At 28.7% G+C, this 21,659-nt stretch overlaps 1 protein-coding gene across 1 annotated transcript in view; it reads right to left on the reverse strand.

Moving 5' to 3' along the window:
• Positions 1-21,659, reverse strand: part of spen (split ends) — a 186,650-nt gene that overhangs the window by 29,939 nt on the left and 135,052 nt on the right. Inside the window, exons 4-11 of the mRNA XM_067288458.1 lie at positions 15,732-16,118; positions 15,420-15,649; positions 15,228-15,339; positions 11,896-12,133; positions 9,354-9,707; positions 5,580-5,722; positions 2,233-2,409; positions 479-766 (exon numbers count right to left, since the gene is read on the reverse strand). Coding sequence (XP_067144559.1) covers positions 479-766; positions 2,233-2,409; positions 5,580-5,722; positions 9,354-9,707; positions 11,896-12,133; positions 15,228-15,339; positions 15,420-15,649; positions 15,732-16,118 — 1,929 coding nt within the window. The remainder of the gene's footprint in view (positions 1-478; positions 767-2,232; positions 2,410-5,579; positions 5,723-9,353; positions 9,708-11,895; positions 12,134-15,227; positions 15,340-15,419; positions 15,650-15,731; positions 16,119-21,659) is intronic.

A 21,659-nucleotide genomic window follows, 5' to 3' on the forward strand; every position in this document is an offset into this window, starting at 1 on the left:
AGGAAAGTGAGCAAAAAATACTGTGCGCCAACATGCAATATTATATACAGAAATGAAACCCAAGTAAACAGGAGAACAGGATGTACGACATGACTAATATTTTCATGAAAATAGAAGCATATAGATGATCACACAGGAGGTATGCTGGATAATTGAGAGGCTGGATTAGCTATAGTGTACTTCAGTAAGCTCAACCTCTACAGTCCACTGCTCTACGAGCTGAGCTATCGACGGAACGGCTATAGTGTACTGTACTTGGTTCATTAATCAAATTTTATTTCATTTCAAAGTGGAATTCATAAAGATGGTTCATGTTATATTTACAAATAGATAATTCTGAAAATAGATGAATGAAAACAGAAAGTTTCATTAATTATTTTTGTAATTACTTGATTTTCATTTTTTTTTAATCACACTAAAATTGATTATACTAGTATCCCTTCATTCATATTTTAATATAAAATACAATGCTAACTACCTCTCTCTAGGATGATGATCATCATGTTTTTCTACTCTTCCAGTTGACCTATCTATTCTTGAGTGTGGACTACTACTAACTTCATCTCTATGCCTTTCTTTTAAAGGTGGGCTTATACTATCAGTTTCACGTCTTCTTACTGGACTGAAGCTCCTCCCTCTTGTATTTCTGTCTTCATTGGCATATTCCCTGCGTTCTCTTTGGCTATATCCATATTCTCTTAATTCATGTTCATATGAATCTTCAAATGTAGCACCACTGCCCTGACTATATTCTTCATCAAAATTCCTATTAAACAATCCATATTATTATTTTCGCATTCAAAAATTTTAATTATTTAGGTGATACAAAAATTTGATTTACTGGGTGAGCAAATGAAAATTTTACTTGCAAATATTAGTATGAAAAATTTGGTGACTGTGAATCAGTCTTAGCAATGCCATGAGCTGGATGTGCTTCTTTATTACTCTGCTACACATTGCATGAAACACTTAAATCTCAAACATTATTTACTATAAATTCAAGAGATAAAATGAAAACTCTTATTTGGAGTATATAATGTTATCTCTCAAGTTCAGGTAAAGAAGCTTATGAACAACCTTTACATTATAAAGCTGAAATTTGATTCTTTCTGTAGCTATATGAACAAAACTGTAAAATAATTCAGTTTCTTTAACTAAAAATTTTAAAGATTTTATGGAAATAACTTCTAAACATGTCCAAATGTCTTAATGTCTTTCCTTGTAACATTTGTTTAAGGCACATTTGTTTGGTTACACGGAGACTTCATAAATTGCTATTCATTAAAAATATCTGTAAACATAAATCTTTGTAGGCATAGATTATTTGAGGTATTTCATGTAAACAGTCACTTTAATGCTTGATAAGAGTTTTTATTTTGAGTAATTTTCCACTACAAAAATTCTCTGTTCTGTAGTGTAAGACATTTTCAGTTATTTCAACACTTAGTTTGAATAATAATAACAATTTAAAAGTATATTTGGGAATAGGTGATGCATGACAAGTCAAGTGATACTGGCTTGTAAGTTGCCAAATCTGACTTGCAGTGTCGCTGAACTTTTTGCTTTATTTCTCATGAGTAAACTTTTTGTTTGCTCACCTGATAGTTTGTATAATAAACAGAGTAAACTTTAATCAATGTAACGAATGAAAGATAATAGAACTTACAATACTAAATAAATTGCTTATCATTATATAGAAAGTAGAGAAATATTAAAAATTAAAATCAGAGAAATTATAAACATATGTTGACATATTTTTAATTTTTTCAATAGACATTATTCAATTATTATTATTTGTAACTAATCTTTGCTGTAATCTTTCATTAACTTTCTTTATAACTTTCATATATACACACAATTATTTCCTGAATTAATATAATAATCTAAGATTTCTTTGTAAAATAGGGCTGGCGGAAATACAGTATTAACATGTAAAAACACAAACAGATTACAAAGAAATCTTATATTTTTAATTGTGAAGGGATTGTCACCTGTGGACATTTTAGACTGTTTTACATAATTTGGCAGAGGCGTAGCCTCTAAAGAAAGGTCGTCTCTGCTGTGGAGAATAGTTTGTTCCTGGTGATTGGACATGGCGAGTAAAGAAGATTTTCATTATCTGTTTACGTGTTTTTACGTGTTAATAATAATCTAAAGTAAAAAATTATATTACCATTAAATACTTTAACTTAAAAACAAAAATGTAAAATTATAATAAAGTAATATATATACCTATGCCATCTATCTCCAAATTCTTCATGATAAGGATCAAATCTTCCTGGAAATCCCTGACTTTTTCCTTTAGTGTAAGTCCCTCGTAAAGTTCCACGTGAAAATGTTCCCCTTGTTACACGTTGCTGGTTGTCATATCTAGCATAATTTCTACTGTCAAATCCAACTCGTGCTTCCCTGAAAATAGTTTATTAATTTTGGCATTAGAAAATTAAAATAAAAATATCATCATTTCGCTTCTTATTAATTTATTTTATAATTTATATTCAGAAATATAATTCAGAACAAATATATTTTTAATTTAACATATAATAATTGCATATCATAAAAAAATTAACTAATATTAGAAAAGAGTGTAGAAAATAAAATAAGTTAATTTAATGGTATAATTTATTTTGAATATAAATTTCAAGTTAATGTAATTTTGTGTGTTATAAATATACAAATAACCATGCCCAACAATATTACTAATCAAAGTATTAAAATGTCAGATTATCTCAAGTTATATTTTGCCTGCTAAAAAAATTTAATTTATTGCATCTTTTAACTTTTTTATTAATAATATATACTTAAGTAAATTTACGATTAATATCTATGAAGATTATAAATTTTTTAATAATTTGTAGATATATTTAATTATAACATATTCGTATTTTCCCATCTTTACCAACATAAAACATGCATAAATTTAAAAAAAAAATCAATTATATTAACCTGAATAGCTAAAAGAGTTATTTCATAAGAAATTTAACACTGCATTTTTCTAAATTATATTATCCAAAATTATAAAGAAACAAAATAAAGATATATATTTAATCTTACAATATTTTACAAATTTTTTAAAAAAGCTTTAAAAATTTGATGTTTTATCGATTTCTCCTAATAAATTAACTTAAATATGATAAAACATTAAGTTACATCAAAATAATTTAAAATTTAACAAAGTCAACTTAGTTCTTATTATTTGGATGTTACGGTATTACTAAATAAAAACGTATGTAATATATCAAACTAAACATTACTAATTGAAATCATATTCTTAACTTTTTATTACTAATTATTTATTATAAAAATATTCATAAAATGAAAAACTTGATATTTGAAATCATAATACAATCAAAAGCTAGAAATTTTGTTGGTTATTTGTATGCTCTAATTCAGTGATTCCCAAAGTGAGCACTACTGCTCCCCTGTGTGTGATGAGTAAATCTAGGGGGTGAAAAGACGCAAGTGGGCAGCAGGGGGTGCTGGAGGAAGGGTTCTGAACATAGGCAAAGGTTGGGGTCATTGACAATCTTTCCCTTTCCTCTTTTAAAATGAGTAAGAAGAAACATTGCATTAATGGTTTCCAAATGTGGAGAACAATATATGGTAAGGACATAGTATGAATTTCATAGAAAAGTTTTCTAAGAATATTTCCAAATCTTTCTCGACAATGGAAAATGGGTTAGGGGGGCATCAAGTATAACTTTATCGAACCAATGGTTCAAAAAAGTTTGGGGATCACTGCTCTAATTTAATTAATTTAGTAATGAATTTGTATTTAAGGTAAATGGTATGTCCATCTTGCATTAAATTTAATAATCTGAATAAATTTTTTAATTAGTCAAGAAATTTTTGTAAAATAAAAGATTGGCCCAGAGCAAGACTTATTAAACCTAAAACTTCTACAAATGGCACAGACAGGTTTCTTGTTGTATTATCTAAATTTCTGGTCCAATATTTAAAAATATATATGTATAATTTGAAATAATAATATAATCAAACAAACTTTTCAGCCATTCAAGAAACATTTTTTTTTAAAACATAGGTCTACTAATGCACTTTCTTAGTTTCATCTTTTATCCTGTAATCATATATTATGTAATAGACAATGGTCTGACTGTCTGTTTATTAATTAATTCAGATAATTTAATTTAATACAAGGTAATGGGCATTGTGTACTTTTTTCACTAAATTCATTACCAATTTGATTAAATTATAGCATAAAAATAGCAAGTTAAATTCTGATTCTTTGATTTTGTTTATACTATACATTTATAAAAAATTTTTGTTTTATATGAATATTAATTAAGAATCAAAATGCCACTAATTTGAAACATGATTATAAATGAAAACAACTCTTGTCCTTTATTTCTTTGAAATTAATCTTTTACAATTAGAAAATAACTTAAAAATCTATCCTACCACATTTTCAAAAAATATTTGATATTTTATTTAAATTTAAAAAAATTATAATTGTACAGTAACACATTGGAATGTAATGTTTTTCCTATTTTCTGTGTAAAATATAACTAAACATAATTTGTTTTCTGTCCAAACATGAGGTAAGAATTGAGTTGAAAAACTACCAAGTTAATAAATAATACAGGAAATCCTCGTTAATTCGAAATTCAAGGGGCAAAATATTTGCGACTTTGAATTATTGCATTTCGAATTATCCAAGATTTACATATTTCTGCACAATATGCCATTTTCATTAATTAATAATAATAATAATAAAAAATAAACTGCAGATAAACAGCAAATCTGGTGAGAACCGCACAAGTTACCAGATAGGTTTTATAAAAAGTAAAGCAGAATTCCTCAAAATGTAGTCTAAATTATTTTTAAAGTGACTGAAAAAGTAGTAAATTGCCCAAAAATGTAGTAACCTAGAACCCTGCAAATATCTCAATCTGCTACCCAATTGTAGCCCAATCTTGCAATCCCAAAAACCTACCATATTTTGTCAGATAAGAGAAAAAAGATTAGTCTATGGGTAAGGTGACAGCCAAAAATGTCTTAAATAAATGAGTTATGTTACGCACACCCATATTACGATTCAGACAGAATTTTTACTTTGATTTTCAAAGTAGCTGTATTTCAAACTAACCAAATTCCTTAACATATAAATCTATATCCTCGGCTGGAAAAAAGTACAGTTACAAACTAACGGAATTTTGAACTATACAAGTTCAAATTAATGAGGATTTCCTGTATTGTTTCAGGGGCCATCTATGATCGCTTGCCACTATCATGGCAGTGATGTCACTGCTGGCATAAAAGAAAATTTAAAGAATTGCAGATGCTCATGCTAGCAATCTTGGACATTATCACTTTGACCCAATTTGCATCTTGAGAATAAAATCATAAACCCCCGATTTTTGTTACATTTTTAATTTCCTCATCTCATGTCATGTAAAATGACAAAATTTAATCAAAATTGACTAATCAAATTTTGAGAATAAATTCAATTTTATAAGCCACACACAAAAGGTTTCACTAATGCTCTGCCTCAAAAATAATTAAAACTTGATTGCAATTATTATTTTAAACATCTTAATTTCATGCTAGTGTCAACACACCTGCCATACCGATCATCTCGGATGACTTCAAATTCTCCTCGTCTTTCTCTTCTTTCCCATGGTCGTTCTCCTGGTAGCATTTGTCCAGTCATTTCCATTTTTTCAAAAAATGCTGTTTGACATTCACGACTAGCAAAATCCACCTAAATATTAAAAATCAAATGTTAAATCTTTACTTCTACACAAACAGCAAATAAATTCAAATCAAAAACAAACAATATAATAATGTATTAATTTAAGTCCTACATTATGAAAACTTTCCGAAACTTATTATATAATGAAAAAAAAATTGGAAAAATTTAAATAAAAATATTTTTCACTTCTGAACATAATATTAGACACAACTAAGAAATGAGAGTTGATAAGATGTAACTATACTGATAAAAGCAAAAATGACTCAAATGTAAGGAATGAGCAAATAGATGGAGACATTCTAGGAATTTTAAGAAACTTTCAATCTTTTGGTGAGATTCATTATAAAATGTGTTGCTACTTTTATAAGAATCTCACAAGATCACTTTTACTCCAATAAGAAAAATGATCTCGTGAAGAAATTATCAAGTTCTGCTTAATACATTCATTAATAAAAAATGTTACACACCCGGGAAGAATTGTCAGATTACTGCAAAACTCACGCGTAAGCTATATCTCAAACAGGTATGTAAATGATGTGGTACAGTTGTGGTCAATTTGCATTCCAAGTAATACTACCAGAGTGCCTTAAAATCACTACTCCAATATCCTATAAAAAATCTTGCACAGTCTTAATGTGTCTTCAGAACATTTAATGTGCATGGTGTTTGGAAGTCTTCAAATGTCAAGTATGTTTGTAAGATGCAGACAAATACATTATGCACATCTAGCAGAGTTTGAGAAAGGCACATCAGGATGAGGAAATCAGGATAGTCATTTCACTAAACTGCCTTCCATCTGGGCTGTTCTGATCTGATTGTGATAAAGTGTTGAAAGTTGTGGATACATGAGAGAACACATACATGGCAAACAGGATCAGCACATTCCAAACAAACCACCACCAAAAGAGTGAATTGAGTAATTATGAGACAAGCACAATTACAATGGCATCCAAGGATGTGGAAGCCTTGCTATAGAACCCTGTCTCTTTCTATATCATTGACAGGTAACTAGCAGAGGCAGATTTGCATGCATAATCATGCACAGCTTGTCATTAACACCCCACATCATTAGGTTCATTTTCAGTGATACCATGACACAAAAGACATGAACTACTACAGCCTGGCAGAAATTACCAAATATATGTACAGTACAATACGTATATATCACAATTAGTTCATTCCCATTTTTCTGTCAATCTATGTTTTAATTGATATTAAGCTTAATTAAATAAAAGCAGTCAGAGACATTCCATGGAAAAACTGGGATGAATACTAGCAAATGCTAGCAAAGCAGCAAAATGTCAACCTGAAGAAAATCCCTGATTGCAGGCATTGCATTTACATATGGTATATCAATCTGTCTAAAGATGACTAAGTAGTAATTTAATTTTTAAGCACTAGAGGGGAAGGTCAGCCAGCCAGCCAAGATTCACTGTAGATTGCAGGCAGTATACAGAGAAAAATGTGTTGCAAAAACAACAGTGAAAGAATAAATTTGCATGTTTCACAGTTCATCCAGTTTAACAATGATTGCTCTCATGAATTAGAAATTTTTGGCATAAAAACAAGCCACCTCAATCCATGTGCCCACCTGTTTATTACAAGTTGTTTTGGGAGTGGAAAGTCAGTTATCTCTTTATATAGATGTATAATACATTTGCAGGACATTTAATCAAAGTTTTTCATTGCCTCATATTCAGATACATCAACTTTTTATGTTTGACCATATACTTAGCATGTGTGATGTCTGATCTGTTACAAGTAACCAAATATTTTCATATGTTATGACAGAGTTCTACAGTTTGGCACATAAATCATTGAAGGCTTGCCTAACACTTATGAAATTTGTCTTTTCTAATTCATAAACCCTTAACAGTATGGGTTGCACTTGCTCCCTTGTTAACAGACTGATAACAACATTCAGCACATGCCTTTTTAGTACATCTATTGTTTCATCCAAAATAAAACAAAACTGGATTGTTTCCTACTATTTCTTGTGTTTTTTAAAGTTACTTTCAGGCTGCACATATCTTTTCCTTAGGATGCTTTGGTTGGGAATTGAATGCTTGGTACAGTTTTCTAATAAGTTATTGAATACTGAATGAGTTACCTTGGATAAGAGCAATTCCCTGACTGTATTAAAGCTGATACCAATCCACATGAAAATTCATTCTTCTTGATTGCATTGTTTTTTCTAAAATTTAATGATACTAAAATAAAACTCTGTTCCTTCTTTTTGTTCTTTCTTTCTCTGTTGGAAATATGTTTTGCATCTTTAATGTGCTGCTTATCCTATACAGAAATGCTATTCATCTAAATTTATGACGACATCACACAGTTTACATCTCAATATGTCATTCAATATTGTCAAAATATTCATTATTAATAAATAAAATTCAATATAAATTACAAATACAACAAATTACACTTTACTTAACAAATTACTTAAACAGCTTTATTTCAAAATTACTGTATTATTGTTTCTAAAATCTAAAAATCCAATGGATTTTATTAATTCAAGATTTAAAAAAAAAAAAAGCATTGACTAATATCAGGCCAATATGGTATATAAAACATAAAATATACTTACAATATGATAAAATAGCAAATGATTTCATCAGAAAGTAGAGATACCAGAGACTGCCTATTTATACTATTTTTGAAACACCATTACTCAACTATTTTTTTTTAACCAATCATAACAAAAAATTTGAAATTTAAAATTTTGGAAATAATTAATTTTTAAACTCAAATTTGTTTACAGTTGAAATTTGTCAGCCAATCAAAAGCATAATTTCAATTTTTGAACATTAAATGGACAGGAATCCAAAGAGATCAATTAAAAACAGTTTAACTTCATACTGGAATCAAACTTAAAATTTAAATTACAAATCAAATTTGTAATTCAATTGACTGAAATTTGTTAGCAATTTTAATTTTAAAATACATTAGCATTAGGTCATTAAATTTTTTAACTTTGTAAATTCGGATATTAACTCCTGATATCAGTAATGTCAAACATTGATGATGATATTAGTCAGTATTCATTTTTCTGACTTCAATATTGGAAAAGATCATAATAATAGTCAAATATTCAATAATATCAAATACTACTATATCATATCATAAGATATTTAAATATCAAAAAAATTATTAATTAAAAATTTAATAACTTTTAATTAATAATTTTTATTAACACCAGATTTATAAACAGACATATAAAAAAATACAAAATATCCGATTTAAGTAGAAAAAAAGGAAAAAGGCATCAAAAAATGTTCAGTGGTAAAAAAGAGGAACTAATACTATCTCCAAATGATTGTAAACTTAATAAAAAACTATTTTGTGATATTTTGAAACACACTACGCAAATAATGAAAAGAGAAAGCATCTCAACTTTCCAACTTTACTGATTATATTGGTATATCTTTTAAAATTTATCTTTGCTTAATCTAAACATCCTATGAAATACTCTAAAGAAAATTAATATCACATAAAATCAGAGAATTCGTAAAAATTATGTGCACTATCATTTTAATTATTTCAACATTGAACAATGATATTATATAATCCAAAAACTTTAATTCTCTTGAATTAAATTATTTCCATTTAAAAGATATCAACTACTACATAATCTTACCTGCAATCGTTTCCCTCCTAATATCCGGCCACGCATTTCAGAAACAGCAATTTGAGCATACTCTACTGAATCATAAAATATTAGAGAATGGCCTTTTTCTCTGTCAATAGCAGTATATCCAACAGGTCCGAAACGACCAAAATGACGTGCCAAAAATTTCTCGGAAACACTATCAGCAATTCCGTCTAACCAGACACAGTTTGTTGGCATGCTTTTACCAAATCCAAGTTTTATTCTGTTGGCACCAAGATTTTCTCCGTCTAATTTTCTCATTGCTTTCACTACACTAGCCACATCAGAGTATTGAATAAAAGCATATGATGTTGAAGACCCTTGTTTTTTAATATCAATTTCCTAAATAAAATATAAAATTATTATTACATATATTGTAAAAACAATAAATATAATATATACATACAAGTATATTAGGAATGGACCAAATAGCAGTTTTTGCCCAAATACTGAATACTTATTCAGATTTCTGAGAACTAAATAATGAATATTCAACCAAATATCAGCTGATTTATTTGGAAATGTCTGAAACAAAAGGCTTAGATACTAAGCTTTAGAATAATGTAGAGAAACAGGGTCTTCTATTCAATAATAATTATAATATATGTTTTCATTTTTAAAAAATTATTATGTACTGAAAAGTAAAAACTTAAATCTTGCCATTGAGGTCAGTTGATTTTGACAGCCTCACCAAGCAGTGCATTTAGTGAATGTATAGTATGTTCAACAAAGCTGAAGGTATTTATCCAAATGTACAGTACCTGATAGTGAATGTATATGTACACACTTTATAATACAGTAGATCGTCGATTATCAGACCCCCAATTAACCGACTTATCGGTTAACTGACCGCGTTCTAGTCGGCAAATTCAAATGTCGTCTAGTGATGTGGCGCTACAATATTTGGTTATGTCTTGGCTACTTTAATATTATTTTTGTTAAATTTTTGCATGTTTTAGCTGGCAGCACTGGCTCGACCATGAAAGGAGGCTAGTATTTAAACCAGGCCTAATACACTATACTAATAATGTATTTTTTCATACTTTTCGGTTATCTGACTTTTCAGTTATCTGACCAACCCCAGTCCCCAATTAAGTCGGATAATCGATGCTCTACTGTATATAAATTTGAATAATAAGTGTTAAATATACTGTATATATTTAAAATTTCCAAAATAATTCAAACACAGTAAAACTTGTACGAGTGAACGTGTAAAAAAGACTAATATACAGGTGGCCCTCGACTTCACACATTTTTAAAAATTCAACTTTTTAAATATTTTTGTCGATAATGAAAAAATTTGCTCCTATGCAGAATGCTCGTACACTACAAAGTGCGGTAGCTTGCTCTATGTTCTCGAACACACATTACTTCCTACAATACCAGACTTCTCGGAATCCTAATCACTACTGTGTTGTTCCGAGCAAGTCTTGCATTAGGGCGTGCATCAACATGTTGTGTGTTTGCCAATTTATTTGTTTATGTTTAAATATTTCATCCTTATAAATTGATAAACATGAGTGAGAAATGGAGAAACTACAGGGTTGATACGAACAAAAAGAAATTAAGGACTCATAAACTTCATACAGTCGAGACAAAGATGGAAATAATTAAATGTTCTGAAAATGGTGAACCTTTTGCTTCAATCGAACGTTTGTATGATATAAACAGATCTACGATACGTTCAATTTTGAAAAATAAGAGTAAAATTAAGGAATACATTCAAAATTGTGAAAATATATCTTCAAAGATTGTTTCCAAAGGACACGGCATGTTGTAGAAATCTTTATCACAAAAGAAAAAAGGGTGGTATTCAATTAACTCTTGACAAGTTTATAAAGAAAGCACTTAAACATGCCTTGTTAACTTCATTACATACACATATTGATAAATAAATACTTTAAAACACAGTTTTTGGTGCATAATTTTTTAGATCCCTCTATTTTCAAACATTCAACATTCACACACACTTTCAGGAACCAATTATGTGCGAAAGTCGAGGGCCGCCTGTAAAATGGATATATATTTTTTTTCATATACCACATATTACTGTATGATAAAAAAAGGATGTTTTGTTATTGATTTTATGGGTAACCAAATATTTACATTAAAATTTAATTAATCATACAGAAAAAAAAATCAGCTTACAATTAAAACTATAATATTTTTTTTTGTAAAAATGCAGAGGCATAGCCTCTAAAGAAAGGTCGTCTCTGGAGTGGAAGATAGTTGTTCCTGGACATGTGATAGTTGTGATTGGACATGATGAAAAGTGAAGACATTTTTAGTCTCTGTTATGTATTTTTATTAAATTGTAAATTTGTCAGCCCTTTTTTACAAAAGGTTAAAATATATTCAAAAAGTACCTTTACTTCACTCATTTCCAAATAAAAAATTAATTTAAAAATTGCTTTCTTTATGTTTAAGTATAAATATTATATCTGTTTATTTTAAAAGAATTTCATTCTTGAAAAGAATGTTCAGTTATATTTTTTGTCTATCTTTAAAACTAATGATTTATTGTACTTACAATAATTTCACCAAATTGTTCAAAATGTTTTCTTAGTTCAGTTGTCGTGATGTCTTTTTCTAAGTTTCCAATGAATAATGTTCTCGTAGCTTTAGGATGATATTCATCAAGTTCTGCTTCTAAAGGCCTAAATTCGTTATCTTCACCATCTATACCTTCATGTGCAGTTACCTCTATTCTACATCCAAAGAATAATTTGTCTTTTGATACTTCTAATGCTTTGTCAACATCTTCAGTTCTAAAAGATAAAACATAGAACAAAATATTTAATTTCTTATAACAACAACAAAGAAATACAATTTAAAAAAAATACTGTTTCGTATATCATCATCTGTTATATACGTTTATCAAGTGCAGTGGAACCTCACTTAACGAGGATAATTTGTTCCAGAGTCTTACTCGTAATGCAAAACACTCGTTAAGCAAAACAATTTCTCCCATAGAAATTAATGTAAAATACGATAATGCATTCCACGCCAAAAAAATGCTCAAATGTTTTATGTATAACGTTTATTCAAAAAAAATTGTACAATACACACTGTTAAGAAGCGTGAATCATCATCATTGCCATATTTTCTTCTAGTGCAAAATGAACCATCCTGGAATGAGAATTTGATTTGCACAAACAAAAAAAAAAAAATATCACAGCTAATATGTTTGATAAACACTCCAAACGATATGCCAAATTCTTGGGTTATGTAAAGGCTATAGTTAAATATTAGAAATTAATTAATTTGACTAGAGGTAGGCAGTTATGTTTTCATCTCGTATTAAATTTAATAATTATAAATAGTTAATTTTTAAATTTGACATTTCTAAAATTTAATTTGGAATCGGTCATTAAATTTAATGACCCAAGAATTTGGCATATCGTTTGGCGTGTTTATTATATAACGGGCTATGGTTGTTGATGTTTATAAGTAATATGTGTGAATACAAGTTTAGAAAAATATGCGATCACAAGCGACACTAAGATGCTAGCAGAACGAGTGATTAAAAAAACTGATGGAGCATGCCACATGAGCACAATTTGGGACTTCCCCTCTCCTCATCACTCGTTATGCGAAATATCGCTTGTTTAGCACGGCAAATTTTTACAATTTGTTTTGCTTGTTATGCGAAATACTCGTTGTGCAAGGTGCTCATTAAGCGAGGTTCCACTGTATTATGAAGATACTCATAAATGAAGATTTTTTTATGAAATTACCATTCTTCTCTGAAAGGTGGAGGAAATCATAGTCATCTCTAGCAAGATTATCATGAATATCATCCATAACCACAACAAAAGAACAAGAAAGAAACTTCCAAGATTATCTACCTAAAAATTTGGAGCAGAAAACATTGTTGCAGAAAGCAAAAGATAATCAGCAGAAAAAACAGCTTTTAATCAGACATTGCCTCCAGGAATGTTTGGATCTAAATGTACCCTGATGTCCTATCTTTTGGATTATGCAAGAAGAGAATTTTAGCTACTGTAAAATATTGAAGAAACTGGCTCTGACCCAAGGCACAAGCAGAAGCTTCTGGAGTTTGGCCAGCATCATTTCTCTCACAAGATACTGGTTTTAATGTGATAGTTTTTCAGATGAAAAGCAATTTTCTGTAATGGTTCATAAAACTTGTATTTGTATATGCTCAGATATGATCATACTTCCCTGAGTATAAACCTGCAAAGAATCAGCAGATGGAAAAAGTGTTATAACTTTAGGGCAGTCAATTCAATGGAAAACCTCAAAGTTTAAGTTGTTGATCAGAAGTATAATAGCAGCTCTTATTTTGAGAAACTTTAGCATATCTTTCTCCCATGGCCAGTTTGACTGTAATACATGGATTTGACAGCATCTTAAAAATTTGAGATTGTAATATTCTTAAAAATAAGCATAAAAAATCATCTTAAGTGAAGAAATGAGATGGAGAGCAATAGAATAACTCAACACTGGACGTCAATTACATGTAGCAAAATGGCTAAATGTTCATTGTAAAGCCTTTTGAATCAATACAACAAACAAGCAGAACCATCTCCTAGAGACCTGTTTCTGGATGTCCTTGAAAGGGATACAACTTTATGAGAGATAACCATCTGTCTGTTTCTAAACACAAACCATTTTAGGTCATACACAAAACATTAACTTACTGCAGTAGTATCACAGTAAATATATCTCAAAAGCTCTATCAGAGTGCTCTTTATGCTTGAATCCTCACTTAACATTATTGAGTACATTTGTAATCATTTACAAATTATTGATGCTGAATTTTCTTTATAAACAGTACAATTGATTCTATGAGATGGGTAATAAGTGCAATTAGAATAATATTAACCGAATTATATCTTGTTTATATTATTTAATCTATGGTAAAATTAGTTTCATTCTGTGTCATGTTGCAGTTTATAAAAACTTATAGATGATATTAAGTAATGACTTGATGTAGTTAGTATCCCTTTAATATCTGTGTAAATATGAACTTAATTACATTGGTCTTGGGAGCATGTTAACTAAAGTTTAAAACAATGCATCAATGTGCTTTTTACAAACCAGTCTCAGCTCCAAAGTAATTCCCAATACACTTTGATATGAAGAGGGGCTTGAACATCTTATCAACCCTCTAAAATTTATAAAAACACTGTTGTAAAGGTGGCTTGTTGGTATAAGTTAAAATATTAATCAACAGTTGCACAAATCCTCAGATCTATTGACATGGTACCATAAAGACAGTATCCAACTCTATCTTGCAGCTATGGGCCCTGATTCCATTTTAATGGACAATAATGGTTATCCATACATAATTTGTTTTGTTGCCGAGTACCTAGAGAATGAAACAATTGCTTAAATGGAATAGCTATCTAGATCATCTGATCTGAATCAAATGGAATTTGGGACACTCTAAAGAGATAAATTGCAAGCCTAAATACCTTTCCATGAACTCTGCAGGAGCTCTTAGCTGCTTTTACAAGAATCGAGATAATTCCTCCAGAATCTCATTGACAATCCTTGTCAATTATCTCAATAGAATAAATCCTTGATGTTAAGCTTGTATTTTCAGCCTGAAGACATCAAACACACTGTTGAAATGACTTCACATTTGTATATTGTAATGTAAAATTTTGCTGTTTACTGAATAAGATGCATATTTAGCAAAATGTTTAAAAGAATTCCCTCTTGTTGCATACAATATTGACATTTGTTATTATGAATTTTTCATAATTTAAATCAGAAAAAAAAATTAATTTTTGAAATAAATTATTATTATTATTTTTTAAATTAAGTTAACAAATTAAATAAATACAAAATACAAAAGTATAATATAAACTATGTATTTTCAAAATTACATACTTTTTAAAACACACTACTGCATATCTATCTGTGCCTTGGCCTATTACTTTTACCATGGTGACCTTTCCATGCTTTTTGTATTCATGAAATAAGCCATCTTTTAGGCTTGTATCTAAAAAATTATCATCCATAAATTATAAAAATATTTAGGTAATGTTATCAAAATGATAAAAATAATGTAATAATTCTTACCAGTTGACCTTACAGGTAAATTTTTTACACAGATACCCAATGGCCTTTTCTCATCTTTCTCATTACTATCTACAGAGACAGGGACACAACCCTGCGGTTGATTAGACACCTGAGAATTATTACTTGTTGCAGCTGATACGGTAGAAGATAAATATGTAGTAGTATTCACTAGACTGACAGCACTTGCTGACCGTCCCCCTTTATTGCTTCCTTGACTTCCATAGGAAGCTCTAAATAAAGATAAATTACATTATATTTAAAATTTGAGATTCAAAAATTTATTTCCCAATAAAAAAATAAAAAATAACTTACGCAGGTGATCTTGATTTTGAAGGTGATCGAGATCTACTACTGCTATCACTTGAACTACTGCGTAGTTTTGAGGAGGAACTGGACGAATGACTGCCACTTGTACTCCTTGACCTGGATCGAGATCGTGAACGTGAATTTGATCTAGAACCCGAAGGTGAGCGTGATGGAGATCTTCTTTTATGTTGCCTTTGCCGACTGCCGCTCCTAGAATGAGGTGGGGATGCAACAGTAGAACCAACTGTTGAAGTAGCAGAAGTATTTGGCCTCCGTGTTAAACGATTTACATTTGACGCCGAGTCTCTTTCATCACCGTACTGATCACTAGGATACCTTTGTTGATCAAAATGCTGTCTAGTAGCATTATGGCCACGAAAATGATTTTGAGTTCTAGATAATAAGAAATAAAAACAGTCACTTCATATCCACTTAATTTTATTAAGACAGTGAAATAAAATTATTTAATAATAATGTAAAACCATAATTGCTAATTAAAATTATCCAATTCATATAATGTTAAAATACTAGTTGGAATGAAATTGTCAATCAAAATCATTTAATTTCAGTTTCTGTAAGAAAGAAAATTAGCATTAATTTTATCATATCAATGATTTTACTCAATATATAGAAGACTCTCTGTAATCTGACATATATTGGACTGGCGAGAGTTGAATTACAAATTGTCATATTACTGGATTTTGTACTGGATTACATATGTATGTACTGAACTGACATATATATATATATACACATCAGTCTCTCTATGTCACATTGACAAGAGGTAACATGAAAATTTCATGTGCACCTCCTTGCAAAGTGTTGGATTACTGGATGTGTGGACTCTACTGTATTTTTAATTTCTTCTTTTCACAATGATTTGAAAATATTACTATAATCATAAAACAATATTTGATCAATGAGAAAAAAATAATCTAGAATCTGTATAACAAAAAATAAAAAGAATTTGCATTTTCAATCTTTCCATTAGAAAAAATAAAATAATTTAATTTATTTTCATATATAAAAATAAATGAATGTTTGTTCTTACAAACTTATACCATAGTATAAGCGACAAATAGTTTAACCTAGAAGCTGGTCCCTTTGATTACGTAGCACTTTGAAATGTCAACACAATGTCGTCACTCTTAGCTGTCGGCAAGGAAAATTTTGCTGAGTAAGCAATGCTGAATGTTAGGATATGCTGCTTCACTTTACTAAAAAATTTATTTCTCACTCCAAATGTTGTTTAAAAAATGCAAACATAATTTTAAATAAAACTGTGCTAAATTTCTGTATTTTTTTATGATTTATTTGATTAAATTATTGCTTGTAAAATTTAAATTGCAATTTCTTAAAAAATGGTTTTCTTGGGTGTATTTTTTTTGGGGGGGTATGGAAGATGATGATAAACTGATTTGAAAAATCAGGTTATAGGAGAACTTCATATAAACTTCAATGGAAGTTTCTTGCTATTCCTGCTTATAACTAATGACCATGTTGTATTGTGATTGTGGCTCTGATCACTAAAAATTACTCAATAGTTAATTTGTAAAATTTAACATTACTATTTTCTTGAATCATGTACAAAGCAATGTGCATTTAAATTTTTTTTCATGCCATTTATTTGTTATAATATCCTAATGAAATGGCTAGCACAAATGTTCTTACAGCAGGAGGCCAATTATTCAGTTATAAAGTAGCTAAATTACATTCCAAAATTGTTAGTTGGCCATGTTGAGCATAACTTCTTGGATTAACACTGTGTTGTTTATTATTTAAGTTAATCTAAGAGCAATACAATCTGTACTATTTACAAATTCTGTATTATTATTGCAGTGATTTACCACTGATGATGTAACCAAGCCTTGTCTGAAACGGTGTCACAAGCACTGTGTCCCAGATCACAATAAAAGCTGTTCTGTGAGAAAAAATGGTATTCTTATCCTTTTAATTTTGTGCTTTTTTTTCAGGGACAAAAGCACAGAATTAAAACACAGGTTGACTGGGTTTAATTTTGGTCATTTGGGCGACAAACCAATAGCTCAATAATATATAAAAAATAAAATATATAAATTTTATCATCATTTTGTTTCCTGTTGATCTACTTCCCAGTAAATTTAAATAATACTTTTTTGAACAAATTATAAGAATGATCTAAACATAAAATTTGAAAAAAGGTTGCTTATACTGTAATTAAGTTTATTTTTATTGTATAGAATTACAAAATTGTATGGAATTTTTATTAAATTTTTCATGCAAAAAATTGTTGGGTAGTTTAATACTTTCATTTATATCATATATCAAAACTTGTAAAATCGTTTAAGAAAGTAGTTGGAAATGATTTATTATTTTGTAATTAACAAACATATTTACACACGTTACATACTGTATATACATTAAAACAAAAAACAGTATATTAAATTCAAAATATTTTTATTTTAAATTTATTAATTTGAAGAATTTGTTTTCAAAGAATTGATTTTATTTGGTGTGCTTCGTTAACCATTTTTGAGATATAATAATTAATGATGCTACATTGTTCCAAAACATTTCCTTTTGCTAACAACTCATAAGTCTTAGTTGATAACTTATAACTCATACCTCGTAAGTCAACCACATTTATACATATTTTAACAATATTTAAAAAAAAAAAAAAAAAATCTGTTAGATTGTATGGTTGATAAGCATGCAAACATTTTTAAGTTTCTATCGCCTAATTAACCTGTGTCCAGTTGTTGTGTAATCTTATCCAGCATATCTAAAATGGAATATTATCTGTTAGGACTAGAAATAAGATTCTGTTTGAATTGTACATTTTTAATTACAAAAGCTACATTCTTTTTTGTTTTAATTAAATACATAATAAAATACATAAACTGTAAACATAGTAGCAAAAGTATAACTTGGATTATGAATGTTGTTTACATTTCATCAATAAACAGAATATACAAAGAACAAATGCAGATAATTGGACAAGGTTTATATAAATGTACGAGACTCCAAAAATTGTAACAAGTATATCCAAAAGTTTAGATTGTTGTTAGTTGTAATGAGTCCTCTCAAACAATTTACTTTATAAACAGTTAATTGTTAAAATATAAAGCTACTAAATATGAACTGAATATTCTAAATTGTTTTTGAAAAAATTCTATATGTTACAGTGCAAGTAGAAGATGCAATGTATGTATATATGCACTGGTGAATGTATATACATACACAAATAATCCTTCGATAAAACCTTTAACCGGCGTGGGATATAATTAATTTGTGTACGCTAACGTTTTCGGATCCCTCCCAGAGTCCTTCCTAAAGCTACGTTCTTTGTAACGATCCATTATAACGAAGACCAGCTGTTTTTTCTATACACGTATACATACACTACAATGCATCTTCCACTTCTTTCACTGTAACATATATAACAAGAGCACACATTTTTTAATAGACAATTTATTAACAAAGGTTTAAAATTTTCAAAATTTTTGTAGGATAACTATTGTAGAAAATGGCTTATATAAAAACTGAGTTCATAAATTCTAGAAAATGTGCTGAAAATTAATGGCAGCCAAATGAATTCTCTCAGAAATGCATCAAAGGTGTTAAAACTTTTTTACATTTTCTTTTTGTTGATTTTAAATCTGTTTATAAATTTCAAACTATAAAAGATGCATGTATGCAAAACCAGAAGAACAAGATATTTGGATAACATATCCCATGATTCTAGCATTGAAACTGTGATTTATTTTCTCTCTAATATTCTGAAGTAGGCCTGGCATGTGTATGTTTCAAATTCTTCTATAAAAATGTGAAAACATTTTTGTAATAAAATCAAAAAAATACTCATATTTTATAACCACAATATTTATTTCATCCCACAGTTTATGAAAATTGTCACGTGCAGTTTGAAACTACTTGTCGCTTATACTACGCTTATACCTTAATTTATATATATATATACACACACACACACCTTAATTCACCTAGATACTATGATTTTAAGCTACGTAAGAAAACATATGGTTTATTGCATAAAAAAAAAAAGACTGAAAAATTTATCATGTATCAAAAATAAACAAAATATTTTTGAGAATTTCTTTACTTAGTCTTATAATAAAACAATCATTTGAACAAATATGTACTTAGTAATAATAATTTTATATGTTTTATTTCTTGAAAGTAATTCCTACTTTATATTATTGCAAGAGTGATATTTATTAATTTCTAATTTTTTTTTTTTTTTTGAAGAATTTTACAATATTTCGTTTAAAATTCCAAAATGTTGTTTTATAAAGATAATAAATATTATTATACTTGAAACATGTTTCTTCTCTTTTTTAATTAACTATTGAGCATTCAAGGATATAAGAACACTTACATATATCTATGATTGGTTGAACATGAAAAATACAAATTCCAAACAAAATATTTCTAAACTGAAGTATAGTTTCTTGATTTTTTTATTATATTTAATATTTACTCAAAACAACATAGAATGAGTAATTATTTATTGTGACATTGTCACAATGCCAGGCTGCAATTTTTCATATTTGAAATTTATTTCATTTAAAATATATGCTCTCCACCTCAAATTAGTACTGTAGTGTCTTGTCCCTGTACGGTACATCACACTTTTCCATTAGCAATGGAATTGTGAGATAAAGGAAAGACAAACAGACAGACAGAAGGATGACAAGATTGTGTAAAGGATTTTCCCTTACAGAGGAATAAAATCATTACATTTTTAATTTTCTTTGGTACCATCAAGAATGTGTTATATAAAGTTTGTAGTTTCAATCAATTAACAATTATCCTTGTTTTTAATTCTTGAATTAGTAAACTACAAATGAACAAAACTGATAAACTATTTCAAAATAATAATTACATATAATAAAAGAACTTTATAGAAAAATGTCTTGTCTTTACAAATCATAATTATTTAATGTAGTCCAGTTATTAAAAAAAGTCTTATCAATCAGTATATAACTAATATGAGGAGTCTCTCTCAAATTTATAGTTTTGTACTTGTACTAGTACACCTAACTCATCTGTGGGCAAAACTTTTGGCTTGAACAAAGCAACTGTCAGAACAATTAAGAGAAATGAGGATTCTATACAAAAATCTATCATCTGCAGATCAAAGCTTAGCTCAAAAATATCATATAGTAGAGAAAATGCAGTCTTAGAAAACAATCAAAAATTTTTTGATGTTTTGGATTGAGGATTTGGTGCAAAGAGAATACCTGTGGATGGAAATATTATAGAGCAAGCACCATGAATTTATAAAAAAAACTACAGGAATTGGAACCATCAATATGTCTTCAAGCAACTCAAGAGAAAAAAAAATTTCTGCTAGTGAAGGATATTTTTAAAAAATTCTTTTAATAATATTAAAGAGAAAATTGCATCTGCAGATGAAAACACTGTCAAGAGCTTTCTAGAAAATCTAGTCAAAATAATAAGAGAAGGTGGTTATGTTTCTGACCAGATTTTCAATGCTGACAAACCAGGTCTATACTGGAAGAAAATTTTTATCACTTTTTTTACACAATTTTTTGAATGAAATATAGTTATTTATTTAATCTTACATCATTTTTTAATAACTTGGAATGTATCTTCAATTTTTAGGAAACATATTTTTGTTTTTGCATGGTTTTCTACACAATTTTTTCAGGAATGTGTCTTCTATGTAAAAAAAGAGTTGGATATATATACAATTGTATCATTGTTCAAAATTTATTACATTTGTGCATGGATAAAACACAGTGATATATATATATAATAGGATACGTTTTAAAGTAACTTACAGATATTGAAAATTATACATATATGTCTGAATTCTATAAATCAGAGCCTCTTAAACTTTTTTTATTCACGACCCCATTTATGATTGTGATTTTTTTGCGACCTCCCATATATAAAATAAAGATATACAAA

The sequence above is a fragment of the Centruroides vittatus genome, unplaced genomic scaffold (genome assembly GCF_030686945.1).
Source record: "Centruroides vittatus isolate TY-2023 unplaced genomic scaffold, ASM3068694v2 scaffold_861, whole genome shotgun sequence".
In the NCBI taxonomy this organism is placed as follows: Eukaryota; Metazoa; Arthropoda; class Arachnida; order Scorpiones; family Buthidae; genus Centruroides; species Centruroides vittatus.